This window comes from Thamnophis elegans, chromosome 11 (assembly GCF_009769535.1).
Source record: "Thamnophis elegans isolate rThaEle1 chromosome 11, rThaEle1.pri, whole genome shotgun sequence".
Classification (NCBI taxonomy): Eukaryota; Metazoa; Chordata; class Lepidosauria; order Squamata; family Colubridae; genus Thamnophis; species Thamnophis elegans.
In genome coordinates this window covers 44,497,032-44,524,895 of record NC_045551.1, presented here as the reverse complement: position 1 = coordinate 44,524,895, position 27,864 = coordinate 44,497,032, and the positions used below count along the sequence as shown (strand labels likewise).

Below are 27,864 nucleotides of genomic sequence, written 5' to 3'. Positions count from 1 at the left end.
CATGGAAAAAAAATGCAAGTAGAATAATAGGGACCACTTCGATGGGAAGGTAACAGTGCTCCGTGCGCCTTTGGTGTTTAGTCAAAATGGCCACATGATCAAGGAGACATCTTCAGACAGCGCTGGCTCTTCAGCTTTGAAACAGAGATGAGCACCACCCCCTAGAGTCAGGAACGACCAGTACATATGTGCGAGGGGAACCTTTACCTTTAATCATTAGATCTCTCTGACTATACCTTTCTCTTTTGGCAAATAATTTAGTTTTGGTCAATTTTGGAAATAGAAGAAATTAATCTTTATAAGGAAAATGCAAAGAAATGTTCTACTGTACTATTTCCATAGACTTATAGGACCCTTGCAACTGAGAGAATATTCTCTTAATTTCAAATGTGCCCTGCTGCTTATAAAAGAAAAACAAAATAAACCAACACAATTTGCAAAAAAAAAAAAGAAGTGCTATTTTAACACAGTGAGTGCACACCAAAAGGGAAAGGCCCAGGCACTTCATATGAAATCCTCAAAAATCATTACTCTTCGGCGTCCAACATAATTAAAATTTCTTCCCTCAGTATCATGATGGAGCATGTGAATCTATCAGGCATCTCCCACCCTTCATTTTCAATTCACCTCTCCCCTAAGCACAGCTCCCAACCCACCATGTCTACCTGACAAGTGACAGCCCAATCTGATTAAATGCTTGCAAAGGAGGGGACTTGCAGGCCTCCATGACAGGCCAAAAGTGATCACCATGGAGATACATAATTACAGCTGTCAACGCATCTACTGTCCTGCTGGCATCAATTTGATTGCTCCCAGCAATAATGATAGACAAAGCTTAGCATGCACTCTCTTGCACCCAATCACTTTATCTATTTTGTGATCCATTTAGCTGACATGCAACATTCGCACAAGCAAATAACAGCAGTAAGCAGAACATTTAAGGTATTTTAATTGTTTTTTTCTTTCTCTGGATGGCTCATAAGTGCAAATGTTATTACATAAACTCCTGCTGCAGCATTAATTGAAGAAAGATTTGGTGGGACAAAGACCATAGGAGGTAGAGTTTGTCCATTATCACTTGTACTTTCAACAGGTCTCATGTTCGGAATATTGCAAATTGCAAAAACTTGCAAGGGCAAAATATTTGACAACCTGTTAGCTATTACACCATGGTGAAAAACCTCAACCCACCCCAGAGTAATTACTGGAAATTCTTCCTTAGTTCATTTGGTTTTCATTAACCGTGATTAAGACACATTCTGTAATGTGTGTGTGTGTGTGTGTGTGGTGTGTGTGTTTGTGTGTTTTATAACTCTTCCATTTAATATCATGTAGAATTTACTAAACCTTTATAAGTTGTATTTCTGCTTTTAAACACAGCTTGAATTCTTAAAGCCCGCCCCCCTCCCCCCAGGTCAACATCTATAGGAATTATACAAGCAAAAAAATTTTAGAAATCAAATAAATCCTACATTCAGTTTCATCAAATTTAAAATTCAAGAGAATAACGATTTCCCCATGTAACTAATATTGGTAAATAATCTTGTTTAAAGTAGTATCCCCGTTGTCATTTCACAAAGCCAACACCATTCCATGCTTGGTGTTGTACCCTATTTTGGCTACCTTGAAGAACAGAAATGCATTTGCCTTGCGTATAACAACCAATTAAACAAGAACTTTAAAAAACCCTTTGTACAGTATAATAAAACACTTTTCACTATGTATAGAAATTGCCTTTCATCTTTTAAAAAGATTCCAATCTAAAGAAATAGAAGCATTCCATTATAAAAGCTAGAATTATATCCTGGCTAGTCCAAATCTTTAAAGAATGACTATGTAGAATGGTTGAGTTTATTTAGATGTACATCCCGGGATATATGGTGTTTGGGTGTTTGTTTGTGTTTGTTTTAGGTACAGTAAATTCATTTCTAATTACCATTAATTAATATATTTAACTACATTCCTCCTTGGTTTATAGAAATAGTTTAGGACAACTAGCCTTAAGACAGCCTGATCTCTTCTAAATCTGCAAAACACTACGAAATCTATGAATTCTTCATGCTTTGAAAATAAGAAATAATAAAGCATCACAATGACTTACATTTGGGACATGCAGGGGCTCTTCGTATTGAGACAATCTGCCAACAGAGGGCAGACCAAAAGATTTGTAAGGGTCCTGAAATGAAATTCAAAACACAGAGTGGTATTAACTTTGTAAGACAAAGCACAGGAAGCAAGGTTAAGCTACTGGGAAACTAAGCATTTCCTCTACTTTAAATATGGACCAACTATATTTTGTTCTCAAAATGACTTATTTTAGTAGGGTTATGAAACTGCTTCTTCCATTCAAGTCATGGACGATTTGTTAAAGCTAAAACTTCCTGCTGTGCCTTTATTAAAGCAAGGGCAACCTTTCTAAAAGAAAGCACAATACTAGGGGGCAAGCTAAGAGCACACGTTCACCACATTCACTCACACACACACGCACGCACGCATGCACACACACAGTAATACTCCGCAGACAAGTACTTCTGGAATTGTACACAAGACTCGGGGTTTTTAGTATCCCACTCTGTATAAATTAATAATACTGTTACGTTATATTTAAGGCATGCATCCCAGTATAAAGGCAATTTGCACTGTTTGACCCAAACATGTGGATAAAATTTTCACATTATTGTATGTATTATGTATTCAAATCCTCAGTCATGTAAGTTGGATTTGAAGAACACTCAGAGGAAAAAAATAAACAGGGGTGGGGACATAAAATAATATTTTATCCAATATAAAGAAAAGTGAACCAAATATTCTAACAGTGACTTTAAAATAAAAAACAAGTTCTTCAACTTTTGCTTTCAAATCCCAGTGGCAGAGTTTATAAAATTTAACTTTATCAATTCCAGATAAAAAGGGATGTTTTAAAAATACTACTATTGGTTATATAATATTTAGCTGTATAGCCTATTATAGATACATAGTCTATAATATCTACTGGAAATGTACAGCAACCACATTTTCTTTTCGGACCATTTTTTAAGGACTTAGTACGTTGCCTTTGCTTTCATAAATAAGTAAAATTGTACACAATGTTGAAATACCATTATAATCTTTTCCCCATATATATTCTCTAGACTATAGAGAATTTTATAAAATGAATGAAAAAGAAAAACAAGATAAAAAGAAATCCTAGCTTCTCCCAACACCTAACAAGTTTCTTCTACAGCAATTCTCCTTCGGCTATTAAGTTATTTTTTACCTCCGCATATACTCGACATTCAACTGCCCAGCCGTTGATGGGGATATCAGCCTGCTTGTGCTTGAGAGGGTATCCCTTAGCAACACGGATCATTTCTTGGACCAGATCCAAACCGGTAATGCATTCTGTGATGGGATGTTCAACCTGCAAGGTTAAGAACTGTCAGTCAGTAACAACACAACTAAACTTTCTAATATCTCAACCCGATAACAAAAATTGGGGAGGGGGGGATGTTAACTTACAATAAGGACTATGGATGATCCTCTTTGTTACACAAGACGTACAGAAACTATATGTTTATTATTTATTGCAGAAAATAGATATGCAACAAAACCAAGCAAAGAGTAATTGCAGATAATGGCTAAAACAGGCTGGCTAGATGGATGGACAGATAATAGTACATTTGTTTTGGGGAGGTGACTTTAAAAAAGAACAACTTTTAATCTAGAAATACAAAAGCATTTTGACTGAATCTCAAAAAGCTGGCTGATAATCAGCCCGTTCTGCTACACTTAACATGGTCTGCTACACTTAACATGGCATGTACAGGAGCAGCCTACAATCTTCCATAGAATCAGACTAGCTAAGTCTTACCCACACGCCTGCTTTCACTAACCTGTCCTGACAAGCAACGAGATTAGCGTAATCTTACATCAATGCAGTGTAGCAGAAATGAGCAGATGGATACTTTAGGGTTGTTGGCTTTTTTTTTCCATACAGACTTATCTCTGTAGTGCTTAACATGCATAATAGCAGAGCTGGACCAGTAGAATCACTGCATGCTCTCAACAAATAGCTGCTAACAACTCAGGATGATGCTGTCATGGGAATACCCTCACTCCCAGTTAAACCAAAAAGGAGAAGTGGTGCAAGAGTTGCTCTGACTAGTAAGACAGATTTATATAATGTATATTTTAACTTTGCAAATTTGACTTTAAATAATGATAAAATAAGTACATTTAAAGAGCAGGTTAGCATAATAGGTGCTGGAGGGAGGAGGGAAGGAGGGAGGGAGGAAGGAAAGGAAGGATTTAATCATTTTGTTTTATTGTAAAGTGTTATTGCAGTTGAAATACTATGTCTGTGAAATACTGTCTTAAGAAACACTATTTCACAAACATTTCTCCATTAAGAGTTGTCATACTTCATGTGTTTGTGACACAAAAAAGGTCACTGAACAAATGAAGTATTTGTTTGAAGTACATTTGAAGGATAACATTTTGTCGGATGTAATATCTCCATAATGGTCTTTGCCAAAAAAACGAGTAAAATTAACAGATGGCACTTATAATTAGCTCTCTGTGCATTTAAAATTTTACACCACCATATTTTAAGATAACTTAGCTGTTTCAGTGACATCACTGAAATAAGCACCATTCTAACTATATACTAAAATGAAGGTTTTATTATATGATTAAGATGCTTCTTTTAGGACTTAGTGTCAAATGCGTAATACTTTAACAGGTATATCAATCTTATTAAGACTCTTGATGAAATGACAATCAATTCCTCATCTACACTGAAGTTCTACCCTGTCAAATATGTAAATTATTTTATTTTTATCTATTTTATTTATTTATCATTAAATTTATATTGCCACCTGAATTCGCCCATGGTGACTCAACGTAGCTTACAGTAAAGCTATTTTTAAAAGAATCAAATAAATTAATATAATAAAATCACCCTCCACCTCCTGCCCCAGCAACAACAGATCACACGGGCCATTTAATGGGCTCCATCCCTCCCTGGGTTCCCCAGGTCCACTGGCAGAACCAGGTCTTCAGCTCCTTCTGAAAAAGTATTAGAGTGGGGGCCATTCTAATCTCCTGGGGAATGATGTTCCAGAGAGAGGGAGCCACCATGGAGAAGGCCCTTCTTCTGGGTCCCATCAGGTGTCTCTCCTCAGGGATGGGGCCCACATATTCCCTGCCTCCCCGCAGGGAAATTATCAACACACTTGGGGGGAAACATTTATTTTCTCAAGAAATCTGACTCTTTTTTTTACTGTTTTAAGATATCTATAACTACTGAAATTTTTTTCAATATATCTGAAACTTCTGTATCATTCTAACTGTGTCATTTTATTGTATTTTTTAAATTAAGTTTTCTTTCTAATGTGAAATATAGTAACTTCCCCATAGTTACCATAAAGTAGTGTTTCACTTTTTATGGTCAAGCTAGGTACAAACTCATTCTGAAAGCAAAATATTTCTGCAGCTTTAATATTTATCAACATTTATATAATTTAATCGCTGTCTATAAAAGCATTATTGCCTGTTCCATCAATATGGTTTCTTTGTAAAAAGCAGTTATAAAAGGGTGGGAGAGCAAAGTACATGCAAAAACAGTTGGATGTTTCAACAATAAAATCATTTGATTGAAACAATAGTTAATTGTCTTTTTATTCTATGTTTATTTTCTTACTAAGAACAGCATACACACTTTCTTGTTATTTTAACAGTGAATTTATTAATTTTTGCATTTTTATTTTCTATTTCCAGTAGCCATTTTGGAAACCACCCTTAACTTGGAAGAGTTAGGCTCCACCAGATTCTGCCTTTTTACCAGCTGTCATGAAACAGCTAATCTATCAGGCTACAGTAAAGAGAGAAAAAAGAACTAAAGCCCCTCTATCAGGTCAGGAAAAAGATTAGCAATTTCCTTTTCCTCCATTCTTTTTAGCTAGTCTTCATAGCAACAAACTATGACTGGGTTAAAACCATGCTTACCATCTTTTGCACATTGTATAAGGTGACCAGATTTTCAGATTGGTAAAGAGGGACACCTTTGACCGGGGGGGGGGGGCGCTTGCTTAAAAATTTTATACAGAGCAACAAAAATTTTCATACAACGCAAAAATAGTATTGTAATTTTTTTTTATTTCAACGTAACTACAATTTACAAATATAAATTGTAACTGTTGCCAAACATCAAAATTTTGATCACATGACCATGTGGTCATCAGTCACTTTTTTCATGCCATTGTACTTTGGTCACTAGACCACCTTTCTTGCCACAGTTCTTAAGTGAATAGTGCAGCTGATAAGTTAGAAAGATTCTATTCCAAAATAAATTGAAGTGAAATCATTTTAAAAATTCTATGCACAATACTTTGAAATATATTATGCATAGAATTTTAAAAATAGTTTTACTTCTATTTATTCTGTGTGGAATAGTTTGAAATGTTTTACTTCAATTTATTCTGTGTGGATTCTTTTTTTTAAATTGTCTTAGACTATTAAAAAAAGATTCTATCCAAAATACAAAATACCAGCTGCAGTTATTCACTTAAGAACTGTGGCAAGAAAGGTGGTATAGTGACCAAAGTTACAATGTCATTGAAAAAAGTGACTGATGACCATTTTTCACACTTAGCTATCCATTTTCACACTTAGCGACCGTTGCAGCATCCTCATGTTCACAGAGCGATCAAAATTTTGATGTTTGGCAACAGATTCGTATTTATGATGGTTTCAGTGTCCTGGGGTCATATAATCACCTTTTGACAAAGTCAAATGGGGAAACCAGATTCACTTATGTTACTAACTTATCAGCTGCAGTTATTCACTTAAGAACTGTGGCAAGAAAGGTGGTATAGTGACCAAAGTTACAATGGCATTGAAAAAAGTGACTGATGACCATTTTTCATCAGAAAGAGCCGAGGTGGCGCAGTGGTTAGGGTGCAGTACTGCAGGCCACTTCAGCTGACTGTTATCTGCAGTTCAGCAGTTCTAATCTCACTGGCTCAAGGTTGACCTCAGCCTTCCATCCTTCCGAGGTGGGGTGAAATGAGGACCCAGACTGTGGGGGCGATATGCTGACTCTGTAAACCCGCTTAGAGAGGGCTGAAAGCCCTATGAAGCGGTATATAAGTCTAACTGCTATTGCTATTGCTATTGCTATTTCACATTCTTTGGTACTCAGCCTTCCTTCTGGTCCAACCTTTACAGCCATCCATTGCAAATGGGAAAACCACAGCCTTCACTAGATGCACTTTTGTTGCACGGTGATGTGTCCTGCTTTTTAGGATGCTGTCTAGAGTTGCCATAGCTTTCCTCCCCAGGAGCAAGCGTCTTTTAATTCCTTGGAATTGGTATGTCTATTTAATGAAAAGAAGGACCGAGGTATTGTATTGTGGTTGCTGCAATTAATAAACTTAATAACTCCATTTTTATTCTTTATTTTTTAATAATAATTTTCATAACAGTTGCTCCCGTTTTTGTAATTACTGTTTTATATTATTATTTTAGTGGATTGTTGTACACCCCTGAGAGTCATTTCTATTGAGATGTACACATTTGAACAATGTCTTTATTTTCATATTTAAGGAAAGGCATCATCTATAAACTAAGCAAAGGTTTAGCTTCCAAGATGTGCCCTTGGGATCTTGAAGTTGGTGGGAATCTACTCAGAGATTAATTGAGGAAAGCTTAATAACAGGGAGTTCTTAACTTAAATCCACACAGAATAATACTATTTTAAAAAAATCCTATGCACAATAAATAAAATATTATTTTAAAATACATTAAAAAAATAAAAGAAAAAAAGCCAGGTCACTTACCAGCAGGCAGACATTCCAAGTCAACCCAGAATGATATAGATGTTAATACAAAGAACTGAGCAAATTAAAATGGTAAAATAGTCCCAGGGAAATATTTTCAAAGAAAAATAGAAGCCACATGAGCAGCCCTCCAAACTCCATGCCCCTCCCATCCGGGAAATCCAGGAAGGACTGTTGCTAGTCTAGGCAGCTCTGTTTCCTGCAGCTCTATGGTGCTTGGTCATTTTTCTTATAAAATGAGGTAAAAAAGGGGTGTGTGGGAGGAGGTCCGTTTTCTTGCTTTAAATGTTTTAATATCTTCAATGAAAGTACTGAGACAGAGAGAGAGGTTAGTTAGACTTTTGTCTTGCCCCGGTTAGGATTTCTTGCCCCGGTTAGGATTTCTTAAGCAAATCCACTGGGCTTTCAACATGAAGCCAGAAAAAAATCGGGACTTTTTTAAAACGCAGAGGGAAACAGGACAAATTGTTATAAAGCGTGATTGTCACGCTGAAATCGGGACGTCTGGTCACCCTAACATTGTACTAAGTTATATATGCCTGACATGAGAAAAAAAAAATCTGGTTTAAATCTACTGCAAATATTCAGTTTTGATTCTGAACAGAAAAACAGAGGAGCAATTGTTCAAATCTGTTTCAAAATTCTCTATACTTGAATAGACCATGAAAGTGAAATGCTAACTGCAAAGTGACATGCTGAATCTGATTGAAGTTAATATAATTTAATATATCTATCATATTAAAGCATATGCCAACACCAAAACAATGCTTTTGTCACTAGAATTTCTTCTTAAACTACATTTATAATTGGAAAAGTATTTATGAAACCTTTTCGCATTCTCTTTGTAGCCTTATTCATAGAAAAGACATTTCCTTATACCTTTGTCAGAATCTTTTCTCCTCTTAAAGGAAATCCTGTCCTTTGTAATGTTCGGGTGGAAGGGTGTAACTGTTATACAGCAAATAATCAACATCCACTCTTCTCCAAGTGTTGCTTGACTACCCATTTCAAACCAAGATTGCCTCAGAGCCCATTCAGTTTCAGTAGTGTTAAATTATGTAACATTGTCCCCAAGAGAATCAGAGATACATAATTATCTTACAAAGAAAAAGATCACAATTCAAATGAAACGTTCACCAAAGAGAGAGAAATTTGCCAAAACAAACTTAAACGCTTGGAGGTTTGTCTGCCAAAAATGCTTCAGCTAAAGATGTAAGCCCATCGCAGTATTCAGGTGCTGAGATGATCATATTTGCTAAAGCTTGCATATCAAGTGTCAGCCCCTTTGTGGGACGCCAGATCAAGAAACAGGCACCAAAAGACATACAAAAAATCCACTTTATTGATACAGGCCATAAATACAAAATCTTTAAAGCCTGACAGTGTTGCTCCTTCCCTCTCTCTTAAATCAAAGAAAATCAAGGCAGAACAAGCTGACTTTCTTTCTCACATCTTCCCATTTCCCTGTTGAAGTCTTCCCAACATTTATTGCTTATTTTTTTCAAGCCCATTTCTGTAATCTTCTACATCAGGCCTGTCAAACAGGCGGCCCACCTCAGCTTCACAAAGGCAAAAAACATCGCGATATGTCCTGATCTGGCCCGTGACGTGATCGCATTTGACACCCCTGCTCTACATCAACAGAAGACGAAACTGCTTGTGGCATCTTAAACATTTGTCCCCCCTATAAAGCCCTTCTGCTTACATTTTCTCTTTTTCTCCCTCATTCCAAATGCTTTACCATCTCTCAATTCGATAAAAATCAATGTCCTTACTGATCTATTTCCAGACCTAAGCAGGCTTAATCATGGCCTGAATTCTCACATTTCTAGTCAGTCTTAGGCAAATGTAGGTAATCATTATCTTTATGAATCATATTTTCAAGCTGTTAAAAAGTATTTGAATAGTTTGATTCTATATATTTGTGTCATCTTTGTCTTCAATAGGAAACATCCTCATTTAAAGGAAACTTGGAGTATAATAATTGGTAAAATAGCCAAAATCAAGGATCTCAATACACATTCAGAGAGTATTCTAGCTAAAGGGTCCGTATAGAAAAATATGTTTCATTTATACATTTTCATGTGTAGATCAAATTAGAATTTGGCATTATGTTTCCAGTATGAATCAACTGATCAAACATTCTGAAAATTTGTGTGTACGTGGCTAAATGGCAGTGGTGTGGTTTCAAAATTTTTAGAACCTATTCTGTAAGTATAGCCTGTTTTGTGGAGTGGTTTGGCAGTCATGTGACTGGGTGGGAGTGGCTTGGCAGTCATGTGACCGGGTAGGAATGGCTTGGCAGTCATATGAGCAGGTGGGAGTGGCCAGCTTGTAAAATGTGGTGAATTTCACTTAACATCACTCTTGCTTAGAAACCAAAATTTTGGGATCAATTGTGATTGTAAGTTCTCTTTATTTTTATTTTTATTTTTATTTCTCTCTTTCCTTCCTTTCTTCCTTATTTCTTGTGTCTCATTCTCCCTCTTTCTTTCTTTCCTTCTTTCCTTTCTTTTTCTTTCTATCTTTCTTTTTTGTGTCTCTTTCCCTCTTTTTTTTCTTTTCTTTCTTCCTTTCTTTCTCTTTCTTTTTCCTTCCTTCCTTCCTTCTTTTTGTGTGTCTCCCTCTCCCACTTTCTTTCTTTCTTCCTTGTTCCTTCATTATTTCTTGTGTCTCTCTCCAACTTTCCTTCCTTTCTTTCTCTTTCCTTCTTTTCTCTTTCTTTCTTTCTTTTTCTCTTTCCCTTTTCCTTTCTTCCTTTCTTTCTACTTTCCTTCTTTCTCTTTCTTCTTTTCTTTCTTTCTTTCCTTTTCTTTCTCTTCTCTTTCTATCTTTCTCTCTCTCTTTCTTCTTTCTCTCTCTCTCTCCCTTCCTTCCTTCTCTTCTTCTCTCTCTCCCACTCCCTTCTCTCTCTCACACACACACATCCCTTCCAGTTGGCAAAAATTTCATGTTTTGCCAGCTGGAGGCAGGCAAAAGAAGCCTCACTATCCATTTAAAACTAACCCTATCACCCTACGCAACATTTAACTGAGTGAGTGGAGTGGGGGTGATTTTCCTGGGGGGAGAAGAGGTGACTCGACCCTTGATACCGAAGTCTTCACTCCCGAGATGCTCCCATCTTCCTACCTATAGCCGTAGGCATTGAAACCCTGAAAAAGCCACCCCCGCATATTCATGAGGGCAAGCGGCTCCACAAATTGCATCAGGGAATCGGGCCAATGGGCAGCAATGACTGGAAAGGAGAGACATTTAGCTTTTGGGGCTCCTGGTCAGCTCCTGGGAGGGCTTAGGCAGTGGTGGTGGCAGCAACTCCTGGAGAGTGAAGTCATCGTGGCCATTGTCTTCCCTGAGCTGCCCGCTGAGTCTGAGGCACCTGTCGCTTGCAGGAGGAGGAGGAGGAGTGGAGGCGTAAAGCAGTGCCATCTGAGTAAGCCTCTGAGTAAGCCTCTGAATAACTGGAAAGAAAGCCGCCCTTGAAACCTGCCAAAAATTGCTGCTCAAAAAGCTTTCTTTCCAGTTACTCAGAGCTTTGGTTTAAGGTGGTGCCCGCCTTATGCTGCCCCTCCTCCTCCTGTTGCACTAGATTTCTTTTCTTCCAGAACAGCAGGGGGGGGAGGGAAATCCCACCTCACCTTTGAGCTCCAACACTACAGCTCTGCCAGAAGGGGGGAGACGGGGCGCGTGCGCACACACACACACATACACACATTTCCCTCATACCCGCCACTAAAAGAGGTCAAAGAAAAGAAAGTGGCAGAGGAAGGCTTTTTCAGGAGGCAACACCAGAGTAGCGCTGAAGCCCGATCCAGCGTGGGCTCTCCCCTCCGCTACCTTCGCTTTGAGAAGCACCCTGTTTCGCAAGCTGCTTGTCAAAGAGAAGGAAGCGGCAGAGGAAGGCTTTTTTGGGAGCCCACATCAGAGCAGAAGCCTGATCCAGCATGGGCTCCCCCCCCCATTTCCTTCGCTTTGAGAAGCACCCCGTTTGCAAGCTGCTTGTGAAAGAGAAGGAAGCGGTAGAGGAAGGCTTTTTCAGGAACCTAGACCAGAGCAGTGTTGAAGTCAGATCCAGCATGGGCTTCCCTCCACCCTTCCCTTTGACCCGCCGTACTGTTTGCAATGAGGTGGGGAGAAATCCATGAGTTGGGGGGGGGAGAAGGCTGAGCTTCTGCTAAAGAACAGCCTTTCCTACCTGTAACGCACAGATTTCTCCCCCAGCCCCATTGCAAACAATACAGCTGTCAAAGAGAAGGAAGCACGGGCTTCTTCCAACTACCGAGTTCTCCGCTCCAGCAAAGGAAGTGGGTGGATGGGGCAAGCATGGTGTGGACAGGCGGGGAGAGTGGAGAGAGAGAGATCAAGCGGCGACTGGGCAGGTGGGTGGAGCAAGCGAGGGGGGCAGGCCAGGGGAGAGATCGTACCGGGACAGGGCCTCCAGCTCTAATAGTTTGCAAACGTATGCCCAATTTCTGGAACCGGTCAGGGGTACCGGTGCGTACCAGTAGAAACCCACCACTGCTAAACAGCAATGAGACAGGGACCACTACTAAATTGCCAAATTGGACACTGGAATGCCAACAGCTTCTAATATCATTTTTATGTTGCAATATTGTCAGTTTCTCTGCATCACTGGAATAGGCATGCCTACCAAGATATTCAATCAGTCTGATTTTCTGATTATTATTTACAGTATCATCTTCATGATATAGTGTATGCTATATCTAATAGTCTAATATTCTATCAAACCACAAAGGTGCATATTTGTTTGTTGGTTGGTTTGTTTAAAAACAATTTAAAAGACATAAAAACAGCCACAAAATAAATATGTTTAAACAGCAGATTTGATAATTAATCATTAATAGTAAAGTCAAGTAATGGGATCCCCTTCACATATTTCTAGCCCTAGGCCCAGCTGCATAGTGAGATTTTTAAAACTGTGTGAAAAGTCAACAGGTAATCTCTCTTTGTAATCTGATAATAAAGTTTGGAAGTCTCTGGAGTAAGTGATAAGGCAGAAGCTACAGAAGAAAAAGCCTTTCTTTTTCTCATTCCCACCACTTGAAAAGCCGCTCTTTGGCTAACAAGATCTGTAGTATGCCCAATCAGTTGGATCTGATTAAATGGGTAGAAACCTGTAAGTGGGAAGCCCCCCACCTTAAAAGAATGAAATATTTTGAGAAATATTAAAAAAGCAGATTATATTTCCCTAAAGGATAAATGGAGAAGCATGCTCCTAAAGACAGAAAGCAGCCCCCAAGCTTTCTTAATAGCCCACAGCAGATGCCAGCACTTAAGAGATAAAGATCTTATTGAAAGAGGAAGTATCTAGATAGCTCTATTCATAAGCAAAGCAAATACTGCAGGCAGAAATCCATTCAAGACAGGATATTTCAAAACTTCTTGGCAAAATGGTAGGATTAGAAAGCAGCCCCTTACCCAAGAGCCAACACAGGATGAAAGCCATTAGCCACAATAGGAATTGCCTAACAACCTTTCAGAACACAAATCCCTTCAATGCACCTCCCCCAGTACAGTCCAAACTTCAAAGTCACATAAACCTAGAAACTTAGATAAACAATAAGCCAAAGGTTGACCAGATTGGCTCAGACAAGCACCTAAGATTTGCATTTCCTCTTTTACCTATGGAGCCAGCTATACCCCCTACATAGCCCCAACATCTGACAACAGCCAATAGAATATTAAAGGAGATGTTCTTGCACAGGAACAGGAAGCTCAAACACAAAGCCCAAAGAAGGTATAAAAACGCGCCCACTCTCAACTCCATTTTGTCAGCTGCCCAGAACCACATGTGGTTGGTGGTTCTGCTTCATCAATAAACCTTTCTTTCCAATCAGCCTCCATGTTTCCAGTATCTTTCTCCCAGCTTAGAACTGAACCAAATGGAGTTTCCTTCCAACAACAGGTAGGGAAATTAGTTCATTTTTTAAAATGGGGTATCTTATTTTGCAGTCATTTAACTTTAACTACTTGTATTTAATTTTTTGCCCCAGCCCTTTCACTTTTTGTGGGTGCCTCCTGGCCAATATGTACTTATGTGTGTATATAAAAGTATTCTTCAGGTTAGGTGATTACAATCTAAAGCAATGCAAATTCATTATATTATAGCTTATTAATAATGCTCTGAGGAGCTTGAATTGTGAGTTCAACAATTCAGCAAGGTACAACATGGTGTTCCGTTCTGGTTTTGTGTTCTGTTTTTAATGGGTCCTTCCTGGCTTTATTTGATTTACCTACTGATCTTGTTGAATGGGTATTTTAATCTCCTGAATTCAATCTTGATATCTTTATCAAGTAGGTAAGAACAAATATGGTAGAAATATAGAGCCTTTTTTCACTCAGTAGATTTACTGGTAACTTCTGAGTGGAAGCATGTAGATATGCACGTCAGACAGTAGGTTTCTGTACAACATAGGTTTTATGTATTCACTGTACAATTTTACCATGATGTTAATAAAGTAGTCATTTTCTATAGATAGTTGGGGCTAAGATGTGGTGAGGTGGAGATTTATGAAGAATAAATGGCATTTAATGAAAGATTCTTTTCCATTATTCTAGGTGAAGAATATATGAAAAACTGGTATTTAAGAAATTCTAATTGGAAGATTGCAAGTAATTGTTTTATTTAGGGAGAATATGAGGCAAGGTTATTGATATTTAAATGAGCTTACTGTTATCATTCCTTCCAGACATGTTGCAAGAAAAAAATAAGTAAAGGTAAAGGTTCCCCTCGCACATATGTGCTAGTCATTCCTGACTCTAGTGGGCGGTACTCATCTCCATTTCAAAGCCGAAGAGCCAGCACTGTCCGAAGACGTCTCCGTGGTCATGTGGCCAGCATGACTAAACACTGAAGGCGCACTTTCTGACCAAAGCAGTCCCTATTTTCTACTTGCATTTTTATATGCTTTTGAACTGCTACGTTGGCAGAAGCTGGGACAAGTAACAGGAGCTCACTCTGTTATGTGGCGCTAGGGATTCGAACCGCCGAACTGCCAACCTTTATGATCGACAAGCTTAGCATATTAGTCACTGAGCCACCGCATCCCTGCAAGAAAAAATAGGTGTGTGTAAATCTGCTAAATGGAAACATATTCAATAGTGCATAAATAGTAAGTCAGTATTTGAATTGTTATCGGATGTTTTCTAGCATCAGCACAACATTAAAATAATATTCCCCAGTAAGAAAAAAATGAGTGATCAGTTAAATGAACTAAATTAAAAAGCAAGAAAGAAACACAACATGTTTTAGTTATAAGTTGAACTTGCTCTTAAATAAATATTTTTTAAAAAAAATTATAGCTAGTTTTAAAAGAGGGTTCCTGCACAGGAGATTAAAAAGGAGAGCCATCTATAAGGCGGCCACTAATAACATAGTTAAAGCAGAATGCAAAAAGAAAAAAGAAAACAACAAAGTTAGATACTAGTGGGAGGAGGAGAAAATCCCATTCAAAGTGGCTGTCAGCAAAAACACATCTGCAATGTTATAATTGTAGAGTTAAATGGGGGGGTCATTTAAAATTTGATTCTTTGTGAAAGAAAACAAAAAGAACGACTAGATATAGGTCTGCTAACTGCTATCAAACTTGAAGGCTGGAGAAAAGTGACAAATCAACTGGGAAAACTGGTGTTGAGGCCAGTAAGATTGCTACTCACCAACTTCAAACTGAAACACTAATTAGAGACAATATGCAACCAAGACAGAAAAATTAGAGAAATGTACTTGACAAACATTCTAATTAAAGGTTAGTATATTTCTGATAAAGTTGGAAAGAACAAATCTTCTCAAATTGTCTAAACAACATTTAAATAATCTTTCTTTCCAACTATAGTGGTTTCTCCATCTGGAAAGGCTTTGCTTCCATTGTTCCTCAGTGATCACAATGAAATAGTGAAAAAGACACTAAGCTCAAATAGCAAATAAAGCAACAAACCCTTGCCATTGCAAAATAAATAGCAGTAAGCATCAAACTGTTCGGCTTTCCAACACTCTTCTTTCACAATACAAGCAAAAATATTATAAAATTCAATAACATTACCCTACAGTAAACCACTGCTTACAGGCAGTCCTCATTCTACAACTTTTCACTCAGTGACCATTTGAGTTATCTTAATTGCTGAACAAATGGTGGTTACAACCAATCCTTTGCGTTCCAGCCATCCCAGCACCTCCACGATCATATGATCACAATCTGGGTACTTGGCAATTGGCTTGGAATTACAGCTAGTTGTAATACCCCATGATCATATAATTATCATTTGTGACCTTCCCTGCTGGCTTCCTCAGAAAGTTAATGGGGAAGCTGGTAGGAAAATTTGCAAGTCTTGGAGTAAGTGTCTCCCATTCATGACCTCTCCACCAGTCCAGTGGTGGGTTCCGGCTCCTGTCGCAACTGGTACGCTGCACATGGGGCCAGGCATCCTCATCAGGCACACATGGTGCGCATGCATGCACAAGCCACCATCCTGAGACACTCAGCTGCTCGGCGGAGGTTGCGCAGGTGCCGTACGCTGTGTGCGCATGTGCAATTGGCCCAGTTGCTTCAAAAACAGGGAACGTGGGCGGGCAGGTGGGCCAAACGAGTCATCGTACCAGTACGGTAGCTGCTGCTTCTGGCTACTACCAGTACGGCCGTACCGGGCTGTACCTCCCGGAACACACCATCGCGCCAGTCCCTCTGAGCTTGTACCACATCAGCCACTTACATATCTTACAATTTCATGCCACGATTCCCATTGACTTTGATTGTGGAAAGCCGGAAGGAAATTGCCTTGCCTAATCACCATAGAATTCAGTTTACAAAGGGAATTGGAACTCCAGGGGTTGCTCTTACAAGCTCATTGCATAACAACAAAAATTTCAGTCCAAATTGTTTTCATAAATTGAGAACTACCTGTACTATTCCAATCAACTATGAACTTCTAATTAATAGAAACAGAACTGTTAGAACAACCCCTTCACTAGCAAAGAAAGAAAGAAGGAAGTTAATCACAGGTTGTATTCAGCAGGTTCTGATCAGTTCTGGTCCGTAGCAGAAATTTTGAGCAGTTCGGAGAACTAGTAAATACCACCTCTGATTGGCCCCGGCCCCCATCTATTCTCTGCCTCCCGAGTCCCAGCTGATCGGGAGGGATTGGAGATTTTACAGTATTCTTCCCCTGCCACACCCACTAAGCCACACCCACTAAGCGGTGCCATGCCTACCAAGCCACACCATAGAACCGGTAGTAAAAAAATTGAATCCCACCACTGAAGTTAATGAACACAAGCATCGTCACCGCACATTCTTACAACACACCATTCAGAATATTTAATTGAGGGGAGGGGGCTCCAAGTAAAAGCAAACTTGAAAAAGAGTTTTGATAATAAGAATTATTGTGAACAGAGGTCTATCAACTTAACTGCACATTTATATGTCTCAACTTAATGCAACAAGGTGTTTAGGATGTTTCTAAAGTCATGGTAACTCCCTTCCAAAGTTATTGGCAGAACAGAAACTATCTACTGTCTAGTGTTTCAATAAATATGAGAGAGAACACATGTTTCACATAAAAATCCATGTGGACTGAAACAGAGCTATCTAGCCATTACATTTTTCTACTACCAAGATTTAAAAATTAACTAAAAATATTTTTTAACAGATTTCTATCATAATATATATTTAGAAGAGGAAATCTACCTTGAATAAAGTATTTTCTTAATGGTTGGGTGTTTTTTTGCACTAGATTTGAAGGAGCAAACTAAAATACAGTAACGCATTTTTTTAGCATTACAAAATCATTTTTAACCCCACTGGAATCGTAAATACATTCCCCTCTCCTCCCATCTTTTTTATTCCACCTACCTGCAGTCTGGTATTCATTTCCAAAAAATAGAAATTTTTTTTGAATCCACAAGGAATTCCACTGTTCCCGCTGATGAGTATTTTACAGCTCTGGCAAGAGCTACAGCCTGTTCTCCCATAGCTTTACGAGTTCCAGGATCCAAGAAGGTGCTATGTATTTTAAAAGGGGGGGGGGGAGAGGTTAAAAAGAATTCTGTAAAAATACATTTGACTATTTTATGCCTTTTAGAAACTGAAATATAAAAGAAAAAGGTAAAATAATAATTATGCTGCTTAACATACATTCACAGTTCTATAGACCAGGGGTTCTCAACTCCCAGGCTACAGCCTGTTTGGAACTGGGCTGTGCATGCACGAAGCTATCCTCAGGTGAGCTGTGGCTGTCTTGTGCTTGTGCATAAAGCTCCATTTGCACGAAGGGAGGCACATGCACCAGCCGCTCACACAAATGGAGCTGCACATGTCTTCACGTCCCTGCCTGCCACTCACAGGGAACTATCCCCTCTCCCTTCCCTCCACCAGGCCGCCAAGTCAGAAAGGTTGGGGACCACTGCTATAGACTATTTGCTGACTACACAGTATACATTCCCCCAAGGGACAGATGCTTTCTTCACATACACAACAGCAGATACCCCCACCCATTTTTTTTTCTTTTTACAGAAAGAAAGGTTTACTCATTTTAAAAACTACAGGCAGAATTCTGGGAGAGGCTGGAAATGAGGCCAAGAAAATCATCAGATTAGTTATAGAATTGTTTCCAGCAGCCTCTGATTAAAATTCGATGTTTCCAAAGTGAACAAGTCCAAGAAAATTGAAGCAAAGAAACAAATGGTTGAAACAAAGAACTGAATCCTATATTCACATACCTGTATGCTAAACAATCAAAATGTGGCTTTATTTGAAATTATTTCAACTCTTGTCTTTTGATCTTTTAATTGCTAGAAAGGCTGCACGCTGCGTACAAGTTATGCCTGTTACGTGCCAGGCTTAGTAATAGGATTGGTTATACTTAAATAATGTTTTAGTCCTTTAAAATGCAAACACTATAGTTGTCAGGCCTGCAGCGGTTCCTTTAAGAATCTTACAATAGTATTATTGCACCAGATAGACAAATCAACGAAACTTTCTTTCACTACTTTTACTAAATCACTACAATAAATTTAGAAGAAAATATGAGGCACAACTATGATTTACATTCTAAGAATTTTAAAAATGATGTTAGTGAATTTAAAAACAGTACTATGTTTATGACTTAGTAAATAAAAGTATGCAATAAGTTCGATTTGCAATATTTTATGTAGACGTTTACAGTCTACTTGCTTTTTGTACTTACAAATGAGTAATGCATTATAGAATGTTTCAGAGAAAAATCTGAAATGAAATCCCAAAGCTTCAAACTGAATTGCCATTTCAACTTTAGCCTACAACACGGTATTTGACATCCAGTGACAGTAACAGCTTGCATTTTAAATTATTGTCTCAACTTTACTCCAAAACTGAAAGTTTTAATTTTCTATTTTTCTTACTTTGATTCATCTGTTTACACAGCATGGTTCCTCCAGGTTCCACCCTGAGCACAGCTGTTCCTCTGCCTTAGAGCACAGTTGTGAAGCCCTCTTGGGATTCACTCTCAAGACTGCTCCCCAGCCTGCAAGTCTCCTCACTACAGGACACTAAATATATCATCTTCCAGAGGCCAAAGGCATATCAACTCAGAAAAATATATACCCTGGCAATGTCTTTTCATTGTATTCTGATAGTACTTCAAAACACTCAAAGTTTTTATCTACCTTTACAAACATTCACATTTTTCTACAAAACAATGTGTAAGACACATGAAGCAGATCAGATGTGCAGGTTTTTTTTCCATTTAAAAAGTGTAATCTCATAATCGTAGCTATTCTCATTTACCCCTATTCAATGCAAGGACCAACAAGTATGTTACTGTGTTTCTTATATTAGCGTGGTAAATCAAAGAAAAATAATTATCTGAACAGCAAGAGAATCAAAGAATAAACTGCAACAGAAGGTATTTCCTGTGTTCAAAATGGTTTTAAAATCTGTGTTTATTAAGTTTCTATAAAGGAGCCAGGCAACATACAGGAATAAAGATAAATAAAGTCAGTGTGCCTGCTCATCAACTAAGAAAATAAAATACACTAGGGAAGGAAGGAAAAACAAAGAAGGGACATAACAGTTGGATAAATAAAAGGAGTATTATTTCAAAAGGATCTGCAACATTCACAGCACTCTTGTTTTCCTAAAACATCACTGTTGCATATTCAACTTTTACCTCAAAGAAGTAGAACAAATCATATCATATCTTGGTGCAGCGGTCCCCAACCTTTATGGCTTGGCAGCCCAACGGGGGAAGAGAGAAACCAGCCCACTACTGCCACAAGCTGTGCACGGGCATGCACTGCCCAGCCACTCACGTGGTCCAGTTTCAAATGGACCATGGACCAGTAGTGGGCTGCAGCCCGGGGGTGGGGACCCGTCTTAGTGAACACAGAGTTTAATGTGAGTGTAATAAACCCACAGAGAATGGATTTATGACAAATTTACCTCCTTCTTCATTAGTATGTAACGCCTACATCCAAAGAAACTTTTATGAGCATACACACAAGGGCAATTCTATCATGCATCAGCAGTTCTCTGAATCATGACTTCTTTCCATTTCTGAAAGAAATCCGTTTGGAAGGAAGCAGTCTATAGCTGAGTGGAAGCAAACATGATGGTCTGGACCGAAAGAGAATATAGTGTATGAACTATGAAATGTATATAAAAACCAGGAATTTCTTTGAGTATTCAGTTCATTACCGTGCCAGATTGCAAATCAATGGGGGGATTTAATAAGGCACTAAGGTTTTATTCCTCTCAGCAGTGAAGCCTTTAGGAAACACAGCTAATATATAACACTATGGAAAAATCATGTAAGGTTGTATTATATTTTTGGAAATTTATCTGCTACTATTTATTGTTAAAAGTACTCTAGCATTTGAAGAGCTAAAATATAATATTTTTATTTTCAGGGAATCAGAAACAATAAAGAAATCTCTCTCTCATCAAAAGATTTTCAGGCAACAAAGCGTTATCACTAAATAATATTGCAACCATTAAAATATAGTAGTTTACTCTTCTTTTAAAAAAATTCAAGCTCATGAAAGGACTTCAGTTTAGCAACTAGTTCAATGATCCTTAGTTTTTATTAACATTAAGTTATATAATTCTGTTTTAGCATTTTATTTAAAAAAAATTATGCTTATTGAAGAGTACATTGCACTCACCTTGGTGCCTCTTCAATAACTTTCTGGTTTCTTCTCTGAATTGAACATTCCCTTTCATTCAGCCATAATGCATTGTCATGTTTGTCAGCCAATACCTAATAAGAACTCAGGGTTAATTATTTAAAAAAATTACATTCATTCTCTACTTCAAGTAATTACTAGTTTCAGTGAAAATATTACATCAATGTACTCTGGAGCATCTATTTGAATTAATAATCTATCTGTTCATGTTCTATGCAGATAAGGAAAAGCATAAATATTAGACTTCTATTCGGTTTAGGTTTTTTCTCCGTGAAAGGAATACTGTAAAAAGTAGGAAATATGCTAGAAGAAGGTTGATTTGTTCAACCCCAGAAAAAGTCTGAATAGGCGCCAGCCTCTTGCTGAGTCAGATTCACTGTGGTAGATCACTAGGCTTGGCCATCCAGAGAAGAGTGGGGAATAAATGACCGATGAACACTACAGCATCATGATGAAATATGTGGCTCTTTTGTACATGTGTGATGATATCACACACACATGTTTTTTTTACCATCCTGACTGATGAAAAGCCTGAAGAGTTTGAAATCTTTCAGACTATTTTGGGGCCCTTATTACACTTCACTACTCACAAGACCTACTGACCGCGTGACGGCCTTATAAGGACACTGACATCCCTTAAATTCCACTGAAGAGGTCACCTAGCCTGGTAACGAAACGTTTGTAAAAAAAAAAAAAAAACCACAAGCTCAGAGAATGAAACCCTATCCTCAACTTACAACACTGATTTAAAAGGGATTGTTCTATTATGGATTACTTATCTTTTTCCTGCAACTGGCCCTTTGGAACGATCTCCCCGCGGAGATCCAGACCCTCACCTCCCTTCAGGCTTTCCGTAAAGCCGTTAAAACCTGGCTGTTCCGGCAGGTCTGGGGTTGATGAGTTCCCTTCCCCGCTCGAATTGTGTGACTGTTGATTGTTTTTAAATTTTCTCTGTATCCTGTTTTTGCCTTGTCTGTATTACCCCCCTCCCCTGGGTTTGTTAGCTGCCCTGAGTCCCTCCGGGAATAGGGCGGCATATAAATGAAATAAATCTATAAACCTATAAACCTATAACCAAAATGGTTGGCTATCCTTTTCTTGTGATATTGGTGAAAAACTGATAATCAAGGCAACCTCCACCAAAAGAAAAAGCTTTTAAAATTTGTACTTGAAAAGTAGTTTACACACTACAGAAGCAGCTCCTATTAAGGAAAACATTGATCTAAATCTTTTTAGGCATGCAGACTCTTTCATTTCTAGGTAGTTACAACATTACAACATTAGGACAAAAAGGAATAATAATGGGACTATTTTGCCAAAATAAATGATGTTAAACTGTTTTTTTTTAATCTCGATGTTCTTTAATACAAAGTGTTAAATTAAGTTACTGAGTGGCTTTCACTTCAGTAACTTTTACATACAATAATTCACAGGTTAAAGTTCTTCATCTATCTTTAGCATGAAAAATCATTCTTATTAATTTAATAACAAAGGACAATACAATGGGGGAGGTAATAACTCAGCAAAACCTATATAACAACTCCACACTGAAAGTCGAAAGAGAAGAACACAAACCTGAATTTCTATGTGGCGAGGATTATCAATAAATTTTTCTATTAATAACCGATCATCACCAAAACTTGAAGCAGCTTCTTGAGATGAAAACCTGAAACCTTCCCTTTATAATAAAGGAAAGAAATCCATTTAGAAATATAGACAATATATTATTTCTGCTTAATAAAAGACTAAGAATCCCTGCATGTAGAAATAGCTTTGGCTTAAAAGGCCTCAACTGCTGAAAGTACAATAATGAGTACATTTTCATTTTATAAGCATAAATGCCATGATTCATAAGTATTACAAAAGGAAGCCAGTTATAGCATGTTAAATCTTAAAAAACACTGCAGGTGGTACCACCTACTCATCCTTGACTGATTCTGAAAGAAACTAGGCAGTGGTGGCCCTGTCAGTACCTGAACAAGAAATTGCAAGGAAAATTGACAGGCTAAACTAAGAAGTCAAAAACATTCTGAAAAAGGCAACAGCAAATCACTTTACCAATAATGTTCAGGTGAAATTATAATGAAGTCATCTGCAGAATGGGAGCATTAAAACCAATAAGATGGCAGACAGATTGTTACGCTAGAAGCCCCATCCCTTTTGCGTGTGTGTTGCTGTCATACACATATTCAAAGGGTATAGCTTTTGCATTGCAACTCTGCATCTTGCCAATCTTCTGCAGACATCATCGTTAATTCAATATATACTGTAAATGTCACATTGGAATACTCAAAACTGCAGACCTACATTTGCACAATAAAGGAGTATTATCCTCTTATTGCCCAGGAGTTTATATATTTGTGGTGTTTTTTAATGCTATTTATTTCCTAAGGTAGATTTTTACATTTTTATGTGTCATTTTTACATTTGGGGTTTTTATCCATTTATTGTGTGCCACCCAGAGTCACTTTTGGTGCGATGGGCAGCTATATAATCTGATTAATAAAATCAATAAATAATAGCAATAATTTCTTAAATTTCTCACAACAATGAAAGAATATATAAATATATATATATATAAATATATATTGATACATATAGTCATGCAGAGAATTTTAAAAATTAACATTCAGATGAAACTGGAACTTTTCTTTTCTTTTTTCCAAATTTTTTTATTTTTTAAATAAAAACAAACAAAATCATGTTCCATTACAAAATTGTAGAAAGTGTGTCAATTGGTTACAGAGTTTTCGTGCATCCCTTCCATCATCATCACCTCTGATTCATATCAAATTATCTATTTTACATTATATATATATATATATATATATATATATATATATATATATATGTATATGTATATGTATATGTATATGTATATGTATATGTATATGTATATGTATATGTATATGTATATGTATATGTATATGTATATGTATATGTATCATCAATATTGTTAAAACAATATTAAAACAACTATGGTCATATGAAGGATGAGGTATGCTATCATCACACCTCATCCTTTATATGACTATAGTTGTTTTAACGTCCCTTTATAACAAACATTCGAAAATTTAAAACAAAGCCACATAGTGCCATTCCCTTATCTATTTTCAATATCATCCAATCACATTATACCTTTATAACACATTCAAAAAAATAAAAAAAAATAATTATGTTTAATAACAAAAAATTTAAACTTCTTTTCTTAATCATTGTTTACAATTTATATCCAATTTCCCTTTTATTCTATCAATACAAATTATTACATTATTATCATTATCAGTCATTTGTTTAACGATAGTTTGACTGTTTAACTTAATCATTGTTTACAATTTATATCCAATTTTCCCTTTTATCATGTCAATACAAATTATTACATTATTATCATTATCAGTCATTTAGTCTGACTATGTTTAATTTACTTTTTCCCCTTTTTTCACCATTTAAAAATTTATACCAAACTTCTTCTTATCAAACCAATACATATGTATACATTGTTATCATTATCAATTATTTACCTCATTATCACTACATTTTTAACATAATGCTCTAATTTTAACTAAATTTAACTAGTATTTTATTATTAGTTTTCATATATCAACCTGTGTCTTTCCAGTAATAGTGTAGTCCTATTTCTTTTGCCATTTGTGGAATTGATCTTCTGGTTATTTCCTTAATCAAATTTATTTGGACTTCTCTTCGCAACTTGTTGCTTATTACATATCTTGTAAAATCTCGAAACCCTCCATCAACTTCCTTAATCAGTTTATCTTTGGATATCAGTAGTGTTTTGGTCAAAGTTTCTCTCCTTAAGTCCATCCATTCTTCTCTTTTTCCTTCTTCTATACCATGAAATCTGTAGTAAAGCACCTTTCCATCTATCTTCCCTTTCCTTGTTCCACTCTTTCCATATCCAACCACACTCAGTTCACTGTCAGTATCCACGGTTATCTTGCCTCTTTGTTCATTTTTCTCCTGGGTTTTTAGGACTACAGCCTCCACTTTTTCCATTTGCTGAATATCTTCTATTTGCTGAGAATCTTCCATTTTTCCATCAGGTTTTGCCACATTAAAGTTTATATTTTCTATATTTTCCAATCTCCTCTCAATTCTCTCTGTTGTTTCTAATAATTTTTGAATTCCCGACATAATCTGTTGTAATGTTATGGTTTCTTTTTGAAGTCGTGTCATACTTGCAATTAATAAACACTGCCACTCTAGTTTAAAAACAAATCTTTGTTTTCACTTCTTTTCAGCTAGTAACAAGCATCCAGAGAGCACCTGCGTAAACAATCGAAACTGGAACTTTTCTTATTGGAACTTACAAACACTCAACTAGAAAAGGCTCATGGACAATTGGTTTTAATATGATAACTGCAGGGAGGCTATTATATGCCCAGAAATAGAAGTCTACAGAAACATCAATAAGAAAGAAAATGATTATGAAGATGGCTGAGTCTGCAGAAATGGCTAAAATGATTTGTTTGATTAAGGAGAATACAACCACTTTTTAAAAAGACTGGAAACCCTTTAAAGACTTTTTGTTGAAAATAGATAAAAAATAAACTGCTAATTTTGGGGTTTCTTAATTAAAATATTTGTTTGTGGGAAGAAGGCAACTATAATATGCAATATGGAAGGGTGTAGATGGTAATTAGTATGTTTAGACATTTGTCTCTCTTCTTATTATAAAGTTATTTTTCACTTTTTCTTTACATTTTCATAATATTTTTTTCTATTCCTTTTAGGCTTCTATAGTTCCTTAAATCTTTCTGAAATCCTCTTTGAATAAAATTAATTTAAATGTATATTTTAAAAGTCCCATTCAATCACTTAAAAACCTCAATGATAAAAATCATAACTGCAGCAAATGAAGTATATATAATACAAACATTTAATTTACCCATATACAGGTGAAACTCGAAAAATTAGAATTTCGTGCAAAAGTTCATTTATTTCAGTAATGCAACTTAAAAGGTGAAACTAATATATGAGATAGACTCATTACATGCAAAGCAAGGTAGTTCAAGCCGTGATTTGTCATAATTGTGATGATTATGGCTTACAACTGAATTTCTCCACTATATCAAATCCACAATCGCAGAAAATTAGAATATTGTGAAAAGATGCAATATTCTAGGCTCAAGGTGTCCCACTCTAATCAGCTAATTAAGCCACAACACCTGCAAAGGTTCCTGAGCCTTTAAATGGTCTCTCAGTCTGGTTCAGTAAGAATCACAATCATGAGAAAGACTGCTGACCTGACAGTTGTGCAGAAAAACATCATTGACACCCTCCATAAGGAGGGAAAGCCTCAAAAGGTAATTGCAAAAGAAGTTGGATGTTCCCAAAGTGCTGTATCAAAGCACATTAATAGAAAGTTATGTGGAAAGGAAAAGTGTGGAAGAAAAAGGTGCACAAGGAGCAGGGATGACCTCAGCCTGGAGAGGATTGTCAGGAAAAGGCCATTCAAAAGTGTTGGGGACTTTCACAAGGAGTGGACTGTGGCTGCAGTCAGTGTATCAAGAGCCACCACACACAGACGGATCCTGGACATGGGCTTCAAATATCTTATTCCTCTTGTCAAACTGCTCCTGAACAACAAACAACGTCAGAAGCTTCTTACCTGGGCTAAAGAAAAACAGACCTGGTCTGTTGCTCAGTGGTCCAAAGTCCTCTTTTCTGATGAGAGCAACTTTTGCATCTCATTTGGAAACCAAGGACCCAGAGTATGGTGGAAGAATGGAGAGGCACACACTGCAAGATGCTTGAAGTCCAGTGTAAAATTTCCACAGTCTGTGTTGATTCGGGGAGCCATGTCATCTGCTGGTGTTGGTCCACTGTGCTTCATTAAGTCCAGGGTCAACGCAACCCTAACCCTAACCCTAACCTAATTCAATGACCGTGGGATTACTGTGCTTGATTGGCCAGCAAACTTGTCTGACCTGAACCCCAGAGAATCTATGGGGCATTGCCAAGAGAAAAATGAGAGACATGAGACCAAACAATACAGAAGAGCTGAATGCCGCTATTGAAGCATCCTGGTCTTCCATAACACCTCAGCAGTGCCATAGGCTGATAGCTTCCATGCCACACTGCACTGAGGCAGTAATTACTGCAAAAGGGGCCCAAACCAAGTACTGAGTACAAATGCATGCTTATACTTTTCAGAGGTCCGATATTGTTCTATATACAATCCTTGTTTTATTGATTGCATGTAATATTCTAATTTTCTGAGATTGTGGATTTGAGGTTTTCATGAGCTATAAGCCATAATCATCACAATTATGATAAATCACGGCTTGAACTATCTTGCTTTGCATGTAATGTGTCTATCTCATATATTAGTTACACCTTTTAAGTTGCATTACTAAAATTAATGAACTTTTGCACGATATTCTAATTTTTTGAGTTTCATCTGTATATCCATGCACATGTGGAAGTGAAGAATTGTTATTAAATTTATAGGGCATATAAAATATACATTCCAATATGTCTCTTTTTTTGTTCATACTATGCTAACCTGCTCTCCTCTCCCATGCTATATGATCCACAAAGGAAACTATACAAATGCAAAAACCATTATAAACCCAGCAAAAAAGCTATTTGATAATAAAACAGAAATAAACAATGACTATGTTGCTTGGGGATTTCTACACCTTAGGGAAACATTCATATCTAATATGTGTATAAATGAAAAATCTTTTAGATCAACATAAATGTCTAATTAGTGGCCTGTTAGCCATAATTTACATTTTTTAAAGTTTTTAATGTGCATTTTTCTAGCGAATTAAAGATAACTTCATAAATTACATTTCTAAACTATAAAATAAAATTAAAACTCCAATCAAAACCATTAGGGCCATCATCTGG

At 37.1% G+C, this 27,864-nt stretch overlaps 1 protein-coding gene across 1 annotated transcript in view; it reads right to left on the bottom strand.

The window, feature by feature from the left end:
• PCCA (propionyl-CoA carboxylase subunit alpha) overlaps positions 1–27,864 on the bottom strand; it is a 220,856-nt gene that overhangs the window by 115,317 nt on the left and 77,675 nt on the right. The window contains 6 exon segments of the mRNA XM_032226371.1: positions 2,102–2,176; positions 3,257–3,400; positions 17,681–17,724; positions 17,727–17,830; positions 20,968–21,062; positions 22,564–22,666. Of these exon segments, the coding sequence (XP_032082262.1) occupies positions 2,102–2,176; positions 3,257–3,400; positions 17,681–17,724; positions 17,727–17,830; positions 20,968–21,062; positions 22,564–22,666 (565 nt within the window).